The sequence below is a fragment of the Taudactylus pleione genome, unplaced genomic scaffold, assembly GCF_031769625.1.
Source record: "Taudactylus pleione unplaced genomic scaffold, aTauple2 ptg001531l, whole genome shotgun sequence".
NCBI classification, from domain to species: domain Eukaryota; kingdom Metazoa; phylum Chordata; class Amphibia; order Anura; family Myobatrachidae; genus Taudactylus; species Taudactylus pleione.
This window is the reverse complement of record NW_028285928.1, coordinates 122,323-136,092: the sequence shown is the minus strand read 5'-3', so window position 1 is coordinate 136,092 and position 13,770 is coordinate 122,323. Positions and strand designations below refer to the sequence as shown.

At 43.6% G+C, this 13,770-nt stretch overlaps 1 protein-coding gene across 2 annotated transcripts in view; it reads left to right on the top strand.

Moving 5' to 3' along the window:
* CIST1 (colon, intestine and stomach enriched 1) overlaps positions 1–12,658 on the top strand; it is a 102,009-nt gene extending 89,351 nt beyond the window's left edge. For both annotated transcript variants that reach the window (XM_088463964.1, XM_088463963.1), the window contains 3 exons: positions 2,566–2,583; positions 2,679–2,836; positions 11,646–12,658. In XM_088463964.1, the coding sequence (XP_088320090.1) occupies positions 2,566–2,583; positions 2,679–2,836; positions 11,646–11,693 (224 nt within the window). In that variant the 3' untranslated portion in view covers positions 11,694–12,658. The remainder of the gene's footprint in view (positions 1–2,565; positions 2,584–2,678; positions 2,837–11,645) is intronic.
* The last annotated feature ends 1,112 nt before the right edge of the window (positions 12,659–13,770 follow it).

The following is a 13,770-nucleotide window of genomic DNA, read 5'->3' as shown; positions in this document are numbered from 1 at the left end:
TGTAAAACATGACATTTCTGTGCGTGTTTATACCCGATATTTAAAAGGGCAGTAAAAGGGCAGTGCTTTTAGTAGCTGTGTCTTGCTAGTAAAAGCACTGCCCTTTAAATATCGGGCATAAACATGAAGAGAAGTGTCAGGTTCTACAAATAAACCTCCAAATGTAATTTCCACATCAATGCTGAGCTTACAGAAAATAGTGCTTTTTCTGTAATCATCCGGAAACATTGTGGGACATATTTATCATAACACTGGAAATCAACCACAGGACACATTTTCTGTATATATCGGTTTGTGATATACTTACTGAATGCATCAATTAAGGGTTAACCTTGCAAGAAAGAGCTGTCCCCATTGTCACGCTCATATGTCATCACACTCTTGCATGCACAGTAGTAAGAATGAAAAGTCCCCAGCTCCATGATGAGCAGAGCAGTGCGGAAAGAGCATAGCTGCATACAGTGTGATCTGCGGCAGTATGTTTTCTGTTTGGTCTGTTAATGGTCATAAATTGGACAAATGTGTTTCTAGATACAGACAGTGTGTTTGTTCATCATAATCTAAATGGGCAATTTTCTTCAGATTTTCTACCATGGCAGTAATGTAACATTGGGCCCGATTCAGACTTGTACACTAATGCAAATACACTTGCTCATTTGGCACTTAGCAATTGCTAAAATACGCTAATGCATCAGCCAGCTGAATTTGTATTGAGACGCCCACTAGAGCCCTCGTAGCTGCCTGTAACTGCATACACAGACGCAGCATTGGACGAAGATCCTGAAAACATTGACTCCTCTGGTAAGTCTATGGTCACTCAGAATGCCCGCAGTCACTGGAGCTTTGTTCTCTGTATGCGTAGTGGCAGGGGCGCCGAGAGGGGGGGGAGGGGGTACAGATTACAGGGGCCCGGGCTTCCTGAGGGGCCCGGGTCCGGCGCCGCTCCCCCTCCCTCACAGCAGCCCAGCACACAGCGTGTGCTGAGCTGCAGTGGAGACTGCTCGTGGCTGCTGAGCAGCAGCCACAGCAGTCTCCTATGCCTGTGGGGGGGGAGGGATCACACCCTGGTCGCACCCCCCCTGGCTTTGAGCAGGGCTGAGGGGGCACAGAGCGCCCCCCTCCCCAGCGTGCAACGCCGCTTCGCGGCGCTGCATATCTTTTTTTTTGGAAGGGGGCGTGGCCACACTTCCCGCAATTAGGCCATGCCCCCTTTTACCTGGGCCCGCCGCAGCTCTCAGCGGGCCTGCGTAGTGGCATACGCTGGCTAGTACATGCCCAGCAAATGGCCCCAACAGGCCTGAGTCAATCCTCACAGCCAGCATAATCGCAATTCATTTTGTGTGCGCGCGCGCAATGCAGCTGTGACACATATGCAGACCACTGATCCCTCAACTGCGGTAAATCAGCATAGTGTTCAACCCTGAATAGGCCCATTAACATTAAAGTAAAAACACGGACACTATGTACAATAATTAGTTCTAATTTTCCTTTATTAAAGATCTTCATATTAAACTATATTAGAAATTGCCATCTTAAGTCTAGGATCAAGTTCCATGCAGTGCAGCTTCCTGATCCCAACTGTGCTGGGGGAGCTTGGGCAGAGGAAGAGCAAAGGGAGGAATCTAAAATATCTGTCTCTGAAAAACAGAAGAAAACCTCTGCTAACGCCATCTGAAGATAGTATTAGCTATCTAGGTCTCCCTCCGTAATAATAGAACACAATTTCAACATGATAAATCCAAAATGATCGAATTTCCCATTAGGGCAGCACAGACGGTGTAATGGTTAGCATTACTGCCTCACAGCACTGAGGTCATGGATTCAATTCCCACCATGGCCCTAACTGTGCGGAGTTTGTATATTCTCCCTGTGCTTGCGTGGGTTTCCTCCGGGTACTCCGGTTTCCTCCCACACTCCAAAAATATACTGGTAGGTTAATTGGCACACAGAAAATATTAACCCTAGTGTGTAAGTGTGTGAGCATGTGTTAGGGAATATAGATTGTAAGCTCCAATGGGGCAGGGACTGATGTGAATGGCCAAATATTCTTTGTAAAGTGCTGCAGAATATGTGTGCGCTATATAAATAACTGGAAATAATAAAATAATGGGAAATGCAATCAGCAAATGGAACAGATACAATTGTTGGGGCATAGAGGAGATTTTTACAAAATATCCTCCAAAAGCCCTTTGATAAATGTTGGAGAAACTTAATTTTTAATGAAAATTTGGCAAAAATGTCCAGTTTAGCAAATTATTAGTGTGAATTTGAATGACAAATATATAAGGTTAAATTGGGTATGGCTATAGAGTGGATTGCTTGATGGATTTGTCTAAACTCAGTAGATATGTAGATATGTCTCCCAAATGAAAGGGTGAAGTTGATGTCTCTGTTCCTACTCTCACTATTTAAATATGTATTTCACACCTCAAATATTACAGCAAATTGTTGCAAACACAAGAGGGCAGTAATGCACCACTTCTAAATCCAGATGACTGAAATTGGTAAATACTGAACAACTTCCAGCCACAATACTAATATACCTGCTTTTACTTTGTTTTTCAGACGCATCTATTCCAGGAGGTATGATATTCAATTAACACATTTTATAATCTGATTATGTGGGTTTTGGTCATTTGTTCACTGCTGGAAATTATCTTGTTTTTTTATGATTACAGACACTCACGAACCTTATAAAGGTCTGTCCGATAACCCAGGCCTGGTCGCTGTCATCTGCATTTTTGTTTGTCTTCTATGCATTGCGCTTACTGTGGTGGCTGTGAAGTTCTGCCAGAAAAATGATCCAGAATTTAAGAAACTGGATGAAGTTCCTATGGTATGCAGATACTTCTGATAATTGAAATTATATTAGTTTTAGGGTGAACTTAATGATGACCAATGTTATTGGGGGCACTTAAGTGATTTCTTTGGATAAATAGGTTTATAGGAGCACCAAACCATTTCATTGTCCAAGGTAAAGAGAGAATTAGGGCCTGATTCAAAGGCGGACGCAGAAGACCCTGCAGCTGCATCTATTGGCGGTCGCCATGGGCACCGAATGGGGGGGAGTGGGTATTAATTACCTGGGCCTGGGCTCGCTGGAGGTGCCCAGTGGTGTCCCGGGGTTGGGCAACGCCCCCCCCCCTTCCTCTTTCATCAAAGCAGCCCAGCACTAGAACACTGCTCACGGGTGCTAAGTAAGCAGCCGCAGCAGTCTCCTATGCCTGTGGTGGAAGCTATAACACTGATCGCATTCCCCACTGGCTATGCACCAGGCAGAGGAGCTCACAGCACCCCCTTCCCCAGTGCTCAGCGACGCTTTGCAGTGCTGCACAAATAGTTTTTTTTTTCCTAAGGTGGCGTGGAAACGTTTCCCGTGATTAGGACACACCCCCTTCTTCACCCGGGCCCAGCACACCTGGCGGTCAGCCATATGCGACTGCAAATGCCACTACAAAGTCCTTCCCATGTGTGTATCCATGCATCTGAAAGTGTCATAGTTGAGATGCCCACTTTAAGTCTGTATATGTTAAAATATTGATTGGTGAGTCCTTGGACGCAACCATTGGTCGCACCATCGAAATTTGCACCAACCCTATTGCAGGTGTAGTTTCTCCATCCATGTATTGGCCTCCTATGTGAGCGATTAAGTGTCTGTATGCAAACACTCTCACTGACACTCACAACACACCGATTACACGCCGATAAGATGGACCACCTCCGTGCGAGCACTAACCTCCCAGGAATGCCCACTACATTTTTAATACACTTCTTCCTGCGTGCGCCTGGAATTAGAATTGCGACTCTGCACAGACACAATCGGGACACATGCATGGTGCGACAAAGAGGCATGTACAGTAGCAAAAAAAATCACTGCACTGCGTTAGACATCGGCAGTGTGAACACCTCTGAACCCATAATCTCCTTATTCACTATAGTATAAAAGTTTTTGCCTGTGAAAGCTTATAGTCTAGTGGGAGAGAGAGTAATGTTGAGATAATGGAGGAGATGTATGAAGCTCCGTAGCGGTATCAGCGCACGTTATGTGTGCTGATACAGCTTCTCCCTGATGTATGATTGGGGGGTTTGGCAGCGCCCCTGTCATTATCAGGGCAAGGCATGTCTGAACGGTCAGTTTGCCTGACCGTTCCGCCTGCTGTAGCTGTTGCTATCAACAGCTACAGCCTGGCTATGCCCTATCCCCACAGCAGGGACAGCACTGTCCCTGCTGTGGTGGTTGCCGGCTCCAGGGCTGCAAACGGGATCTCGCGATACTTGCGAGGTCCCGCGCATGCTCAGTGGAGCCAGCCGGGACTGAGACACAGCGCATCAGCACTAGGCTGATGTGCTGTGGTCTCTAGCGTGGATCGCCGGAGGGGGGAGTTAACACTCCCCCGCTCCTGCCGATGAGATGTTCGCACATCTCATAGTTAGTGCTTCCTGCTTCACCTCGGTAAAGAGGCAAAGCAGGAAGCGATATAGCGGCACTTAACGTGTCGCTATAATACATGTCCCCCAATAACAGCTACAGGGATAAGATTATCAGACTAGTGCTGATAGAATATTCGGGTGTCGATTAAACGATCAACACTATTTAGATACAGTGAAAAGAGCAACACCAACTGATAAACAGGCAAAAGGTCGACATGGTCAAAGTTCTAATAGTCGACACAAAATGGTTAACACATGTATTTTTTATTGTTTTCTAACCCTAATCTTTACTCTAACCCTAACCATCCCTCCTAAAGCCTAACCCTAACTATCGGGTTAAGTTCCGAACCCTAAAAAAAACAAAAGGAAAAACACGTGTCGACAAATTACATTGTCGACCTTTTGACCTGGTCAAGATTTTGTACCTGTCGGCCTATTGAGAACTGCAGGATTAGAGGCATAGACAGTCTCAGGCTGGAATTTGCGCAATGGTTCTAGGAGGTGCTGGGACCAGCGCATGTGTACAAGTGGCGGTGGGACCGCACATGTGCAAATCAACAGCTCTTAGGGACTGTGTCAGCTTCAGCCCCTAGCAGCCAGGTAGGGCTGCCTCAAATGCAAAGGAGTGGCCACTCACTGGAAGCACGCGCTCTGTTGACCACAGCCCGAACTGGCAGTCCCCATGGGAGAAAACACCTCCGCCTGAGACAGCCTATCCTGTATGTGACTGGCAGGTAGCGCTTGTGATGGGAAGCCACTGCCAGACACATTGTAACCAGTGCTGTCAGGGACTGCAATTGGCTCACCAAGGAGGCAGATTTTACTGAGGGTAAAATACGTCGCTGTTAGGTTCGGAACTATGCAGCAGAAGTCAATGCCAGGATGGATGGATGTTATATATATACACACATATATATATATATATATATATATATATATATATATATATATATATATATATACACACATACATACATATCATATACATATACACACACAGTTCCACAATACCCGGCACTCTTATAAATAAGTCCTGGTAACTGTGCTGGGTGCCCTCCACAACGAGTCCAACGTCAGACCTGTTGAAATATACCAGTCCACTGGCGGCACTCCAGACTCAGATATAAATCAATCAGTCATAGCTTAAAGTGATGCAACGTTTCAGCGCCTTTATTAGCGCTTTTGTCAAGGCTTGACAAAAGAGCTAATAAAGGCGCTGAAACGTTGCATCACTTTAAGCTATGACTGATTGATTTATATCTGAGTCTGGAGTGCCGCCAGTGGACTGGTGTGTGTATAATATATATATATATATATATATATATATATATATATATATATATATATATATATATATATATATATATATATACATACATACATACACACACACACACATACATACACACATATACACTTATATTGTATGTTCAGCTTATTCTGCCAGCATATGTCACATAGGAATGTGGTTAAGTTGCCGATGCTCAGAATACCGGGTGTCGACATCCCGACGGCGGAAGGCCGGCTTTGGTACTAAAGATTTGGGTCGCAATGCCGACGCCTATCTTTAGCCCCATGCCGAAATCCCGATGGCCGGTATCCCGAATGAGGTAAGCCGGGGACCGTTAGCTTCGGGGGTTAGGTTTAGGCACCTCCGCGGGGACTTGGGGTCAATCACCCATGGGGAGGATTAAAGTTAGGCACCCCTGGGGGAAGGTTGGGGTTAGGCAACCCCCCCAGGGAAGGTTAGGGTTAAGCTGGGGGGGAAGGGGGGTTAGGGTTAGGCATCCCCGGGGGGAGGTTAGGGTTAGGCACCTCCCTGGAGAGGGTTAGGCCCCCCTTGGAGAGGGTTAGGTACCACCAGGGGGAGGGTTAGGCACCACCAGGGAGGTTAGGGTTATCCACCACTAAGGGAGGGTTAGGGGGGGGGAGAGGGGAGGATCAGGGTACTTATGAGACCCTGTTGGGATGTCCTCCTTTTGGGCTTCCTGCATCGGTATGAGAACCAGTGGCTATTCAGCTGTTGGTATTTCATACAGATTCCGTTACATATACATTTCAGTGTACCAGCATGTGCCACCTGGATATCTCACTCTGCTACCTGTGCCAAATGTACATATTTCAGTCTGTACCACTGCTATAGATTGAAATACTGTAAAGCTGGGGACACATTAAACGATGTGTGTACCCAGCTATGTGATGGACGGCTGCACGGGTGACGGGCCAACATATCATGTGGCCGGTACACATTAGGCGATCCGGTGCCTGACCAACCGATATGTCGGCACCAACCACATCCCACTGCATGGGGTCGTCAGTCGCATTGTCAGACTGAGCTGCATGTAGGGCCAACCTGACGATACGACTGACAACTAAAATATGTGAGAACAAAATGATGTGTTGTGGTTATTGCTGCGTGCTAATAGACTTGATTAGTATCCTCATACAGAGGAGGATCTAAAAATGTGTAGTGAAATAGTCCTTCCTGCACTTATTCAGTGTAATAGGGAACTCCCAGGACCGCTCACTCACAGTCCACTGTGGACCGACAAACACTGAGAAGCAGCACCCTGGGTATATACCCTATTCTTTACACACATATTTTCACTATTTAATGCTTCATCTACTCTGTTAAGGCACTCTCATTAACGGACACAGGAGGGTGGATCTGTACTGGATTTCACCAGATTCACCTACCTTAGTGTTTCTGTTTAACAGCAGATGCCTATAACCTATTTTTCTATCTCCATGTATAGGGAGGGATCCGCTCACTGGGTGTCCTATGCATGAGCAAGACACCCTGCAGCTGCCATTTCTGCCATACATCAGTGGAGAGACTATCTCTCATTATTTTTCTTAGAATTTGAAAAAAATTTAAATTATCACTGCACATCCTGGTATAACTGCTTGATGTTAAATATTACTGAAATCACTGTTTTTATTATATGGATGATCTCAGATTTGTGGAAAAATATACACGTTCAGGGGGATACCTGTGATAATTGATTAGAAGCTATACGGTATATATACAGTCAGGTCCATAAATATTGGGACATTGACAAAATTTTCATATTTTGGCCTCTATTCACCACCACAATGGCTTTGAAATGAAACAAACAAGATGTACTTTAACTGCAGATTTTCAGATTTAATTTGAGTGTAATTACATCCAAATCAGGTGAACGGTGTAGGAATTACAACGGTTTCTATATGTGCCTCCCACTTTTTAAAGGGCCAAAAGTAATGGGACTATCAACTCAAAAGCTATTTCCTGGACAGGTGTGGGCTATTCCCTCGTTATTTCATTATCAGTTAAGCAGGTAAAAGGTCTGGAGTTGATTCTAGGTGTGACATTTGCATTTGGAATCAGTTGCTGTCGACTCTCAATATGAGATCCAAAGAGCTGTCACTATCAGTGAAGCAAGCCATTATTAGGCTGAAAAATCAAAACAAACCCATCAGAGAGATAGCAAAAACATTAGGTGTGGCCAAATCAACTGTTTGGAACATTCTTAAAAATAAAGAACGCACCGGAGAGCTCAGCAACACCAAAAGACCCGGAAGACCACGGAAAACAACTGTGGTGGATGACAGAAGAATTATTTCCCTGGTGAAGAAAAACCCCTTCACAACAGTTGGCCAAATTAAGAACACTCTCCAGGAGGTAGGTGTATATGTGTCAAAGTCAACAATCAAGAGAAGACTTCACAAGAGTGAATATAGAGGTTTCACCACAAGATGTAAACTATTGGTGAGCCTCAAAAATAGGAAGACCAGATTAGAGTTTGCCAAACAACATCTAAAAAAGCCATTACAGTTCTGGAACAACATCCTATGGGCAGATGAGACAAAGATCAACTTGCACCAGAGCGATGGGAAGAGAAGAGTATGGAGAAGGAAAGGAACTGCTCATTATCCAAAACATACCACCTCATCAGTGAAGCATGGTGGTGGTAGTGTCATGGCGTGGGCATGTATGGCTGCCAATGGAACTGGTTCCCTTGTATTTATTGATGATGTGACTGCTGACAAAAGCAGCAGAATGAATTCTGAAGTGTTTCGGGCAATATTATATGCTCATATTCAGTCAAATGCTTCAGAATTCATTGGACGGCGCTTCACAGTGCAGATGGACAATGACCCGAAGCATACTGCAAAAGCAACCAAAGAGTTTATTAAGGCTAAAAAGTGGAATGTTCTGCAATGGCCAAGTCAATCCCCTGACCTGAATCCGATTGAGCATGCATTTCACTTGATGAAGATAAAACTGAAGGGAAAATTCCCCAAGAACAAGCAGGAACTGAAGACATTTGCAGTAGAGGCCTGACAGAGCATCACCAGGGATAAAACCCAGTGTCTGGTGATGTCTATGCATTCCAGACTTCAGGCTGTAATTGCCTGCAAAGGATCTGCAACAAAGTATTAAAAAGTGAAAGTTTGATTTAGGATTGTTTAGTTTGTCCCATTACTTTTGGCCCCTTAAAAAGTGGGAGGCACATATAGATATCGTAGTAATTCCTACACCGTTCACCTGATCTGGATGTAATTACCCTCAAATTAAATCTGAAAGTCTGCAGTTAAAGCACATCTTGTTTGTTTCATTTCAAAATTTCAAAGCCATTGTGGTGGTGAATAGAGGCTAAAATATGAAAATTCTGTCACTGTCCCAATATTTATGGACGCGTGTGTGTGTGTGTGTGTATATATATATATATATATATATATATATATATAATCCCTGATACTATCACGTTTTCTGCTGCTTTATTTATCTGTTACTCTGACTCATTTACAGATATTTGACGGTAGAGAGATGTATACACAAAATGGTTTGATACTTATATATTTCTATTTTTGGATCTAACTATCAGGCATAAACACTATATAAAACAGAATTAATGATCTGAATTGGTGGTCACCAACGCTTTCAACAAAAGGAAATACCTTTTTCCTAATATACATATTATTCTTTGTTTAATTATTTTCGCCACCTGTCTGACTAATGGTGTCATGACTACCATGCTTGACTTACTATAAATAGGAAGTTAGAGATTGAACATTATTGATCTCCTCAATTCCTGTCAGTCAGTTTTCTACCAACTAGACCCAATTGTGGCCAGATCTAATGTCTGTTATTTGTTCTATGTTGTCTATGTACAGATGTTTTGTTGATATCATATGTAAAATTATTTATATCACTATTCTTTTAGTGGCATACAATTAAAAGTTAAGTTTTATACTGAATAGGTAGGTTGAGTGCATCCTAAAAAAAGAGTACTTTGTGAATAGATATTTTTCATGTACAAGAAAAGAGAAAGAAAAGTAAAGTCTTGGAAAACATAGGAATTGAATAATGCAGTGTGAAAACGGATTGTGTTTTGTGGGTAAATCATAACTGTGTGAAAACTTGGAATTTGCACCTAATAAATTCACCTCCAAGCTGTTAAAAAAACATTTCTAGTCGTCAAGACATAAGCTGGAATAAATATAACAAACAGTGTTAATAAATCAGAGAGTTCTTAACATGAACCATAAAGCAATGGTCAAAGCCAAGCATAGAAATCAGGGCCGCAGTCTCCACAAAATATCAAGGCATGATAAGATTACTGTAGCTAGGCAGATTTTCCTGTCAGATCAGGTCAGCATGTTCCTCCAAGCAATACGGGTTGGGTGCGGGATGCCGGTGCTCGAGATCCCGGAGGTCAAAATCCTGACAGGGTTAGGATACCGACATGTGTTGGTCAGTATCCTAACCCTCCCCCCTAGTGCTAAACCCAACCACCCCCTTCCCGCACCTAACCCCCCCTCCTTAGTGCCTAACCCTCCGTCGTGCCTAACCCTCCCTCTAGTGCCTAACCCTAACCATCCCCCTAACCACGCTACTTACCTTAGGGATGCTGGCGGTCGGGATTCTGACTGGTGTCTGGATTCTGGCGCCGGTATTCTAAACGTCTGCATCCCGGCCGTCGGGATATTGACCGCATCCCAGCAATACAACATGTTCACAGAATGCAGGCTATGTGCAGTAGTGAATGGCATGCAAAACTGAAATCTAATAATAGCTTTATAATAGTAAAAACATATTTTTCAATATGTTCTCTAATCAATAGCACAAAGGAAAATAGTAATCGGAGTTTGGTAAAGCACTTTATGCGCATCCCTGAAATTACTTCAGAATTGCGGCTATTTGTTTTTAACAAATTATATATTCTTTCCTTTTAATATATACACAGTTACTATTGCAATTTGGCAGACTGGTATTATTAAATGCAACTTTGCAAGTGGGATATTTTTAAAATTTAGAATCAAACAAAGAAATCTAGAAGGATATAATGTACCAGTAACAGAGCATAAAAAACTTCAATCAAAACTTTAAACTTTAGTAATAAATGCCATTAAGCATGTTAAGATAAAAGGCAATATTGCACTTGCTTGGTGTGTGCTGAATGCAGATTCCTGATGTTTGGGAATCTGCGCAGGCGCAGGCCCCATTCTATGAATGTGCAGAATGGGTCCTGCTAACTCGTTCACAGACTGGCAGCAGAGTCTCAGTGATTGACAATCTGCTGCCGTTTGTGGGCAGGGAGGGGACGGCAATGCCCTCCATTTCCTGAAACATAGGCGTGTTGCCACCATTCTGGGGAAGGGAATAAGCCAGGATCTCCGTCGGCTGATAAAGATTTCCTGGCCTCTTCCTCTAAACTATGGCAGCCGGCTGTGTGACCCCGTGGGGGCATGATGCCTCTTGCTGCATTTCCATATCTGCAAGGGTCGCTGCCTGTGTCCAGCTTTGCTATTACAATCCTTGCAGAATCAGGCCCATAGTCTGCTAGGATCACCTTAGCTTCTATAGTCTAGTGCTGCTCTCCTGTGCTATACTGCTATTTGCCTCCAGTGTGAACTTCTCATTCATACTATTGGTGAACAGGAGACAGGACTGTACTGTGGAAAGCTTTGGGACCCCAGTGGATTGGGGACAACAGCTTACAACAGGTAAGCAACATGTCGAGATTATTTTAGTTTGTTGGACTCCATATAATTCTAAACTGGAAGTATGAAGATTTTAGCCAAGCATGTGCTCACAGTGTGCATTGTACACATCCATTAAACTTAAACAAAAATCATTATCACTGTGAGATATATCAATTAAGTCATTATATTTTTTAAATTTAAAAGGTACTGTTAGTTACATATTTGTTTCTCTTTTGCTATAGAATGGAATGAATGAAGAAGCTCCCTTTGCACGTTACCCTCCAAAATAATGGGACATCAATATGACAACTTGATAATTTTTCTTCATGTGAAAAGTCTTTCATGTTTCTGTAGAATATATTCATGTTTTAATTTTTTAACAAAAGGTTGATTTGCTCATTATGAATTCATAATACTCATTTAGAGCACTTACACTGTACACTGCATTTTCAAAACTAAAATCAAGAAAAATCTCTATTGTAATTTTGTTTGTCCTCTATATGTAATTAATTGAACTTGATGGTCAGTTTAGACGCTGACTTGAATAGATCACATACACAGAAAGCATTGTGTTTGCATAGCTAATCTGATGTGCAAACTGCATTGACATCGCTGAGCGCATTTGTACGCATCTTTGTATCTGTACAGACCATTTGGCCAGGGCCGGATTAAGGGGGCCCCTGGGCAACAAACATGTGGGGGCCCCTATTAAATGTGATGAACTGGGGGTATGCACAATGGGGACCCCAGTAGTGTCAGTGCCCACAGCGGTAGTTCCCCATATGCAGAGCCCACAATAGTGGTGCCCTTTATGCAGTGCATCCAGTAGTGCCCCCAGGAGTGTTGCCCCTTATGCATGCCCCCTATGCAATGCTCCCATTAGTAGTGCCCCCAATAGTAATGTCCCCAATAGTAATGCCCTCTGTATAAATACCCCCAGTAGTAATACCCCTGTAGTTGTGCCCCCAATTGTAATGCCCTAGAAGTAATGCCCCCTGTATAAATGCCATCAGTAGTAATACCCCTATAGTTGTGCCCCCAGTAGTCATGCCCCCTGTAGTAGTACCCTCTGTATAAATTCCCCCAGTAGTAATGCCCCTGTATTAGGGCCCATAATAGTAATGCTCACATTGTAGTAGTGCCCTAGTAGTAATGCCCTGCCTTCAAGTAGTAGAGTCCCCAATAGTAATGCCCCCAGAAATGGTGCCCCCAATAGTAATGCCCCTAGTGGTAATGCCCCCTCCCTCGAGTAATGCCCCCTGTAGTAATGCCCCCTCCCAAGTAATGTCCCCTATAGTAATGCCCTCCCCCGAGTAATGCCACCTGTAGGAATGCCCCCCACCCGAGTAATGCCCCCCAATGTCCCCAGTAGTAATGTCCCCCCAAGCAATGCCCTCAGTAGAAAAGCCGCTTGCGCTAAATAGAAAAAAAAGTCACTTACCTTAAGCCCTGCTCCCGCTGCCTTCTGGTCCACTTGGCTGCTCCTCTGCACTATGGGAGAGACGTCATGATGTCTCTCCCATAGTGCAATGCGTGAGCCAGAAGCTCTGGCTGCTGCTGCGTGGTAGGAGCCGGGTACTGGCTGGTTACAATTTCAGCGGGCGCCTGGCAAATGGTGTCTCCATGCAGTGCCGGGGTTAGGTTGGCCAGAGGAGGCAGAACTGGTTCCGTCTCCTCCGGTTCACTTTAATTCCGATGGCTGGGTGTGGGGGCCCCCCTTTAATCCAGCCCTGCAGTTGGCACCATTCATTCTAGTGTCCTTATAGTTTATTTAAGGCATTCTGCATGTAGATCCCCATTGAAATTAATTTACTATTTAAAAGTAAGGGAAAAGCTTAATTAATAAATATATATCTATCTATCTATCTCAAAATACATATATTTTATTTATGTTATTTTTTTCAAAAGAGCATCCCACCTCTTCCCCCCAGAATATCCATTAATGTTATCAAGCTTGGACTGATATCCACTAAAACAGTGAGACAATGAGATCTCCTACAGAAGTGAAAACCAGCACAAGGGTCAAGTTCAGACCACTCATACTGTAACTATATATAAGAAAACAGCAGCGTGGGGAAACCCTGTCTTGTGGGAAACAGCATCAGTCTGGACAGAATGGGTCTGGAGACTATATAGTGGCTAGTACAAAAGAAACAAAAATACAGTGTACTTCCACCACCCAAATGCTACGTCTACAGAACAGGAAAACTGGAAAGTCTCTTTCCAATACCCCATCACAATCATAATGGGGGAAAAAACAGGATCCACTGAAGTGTAAATTGTACTAACCTAATAAGAAGGCATCCCTTATATTCCTACCCATTACATAAATATAATGAAAAAAAAATTCACACAGATTTATACAAA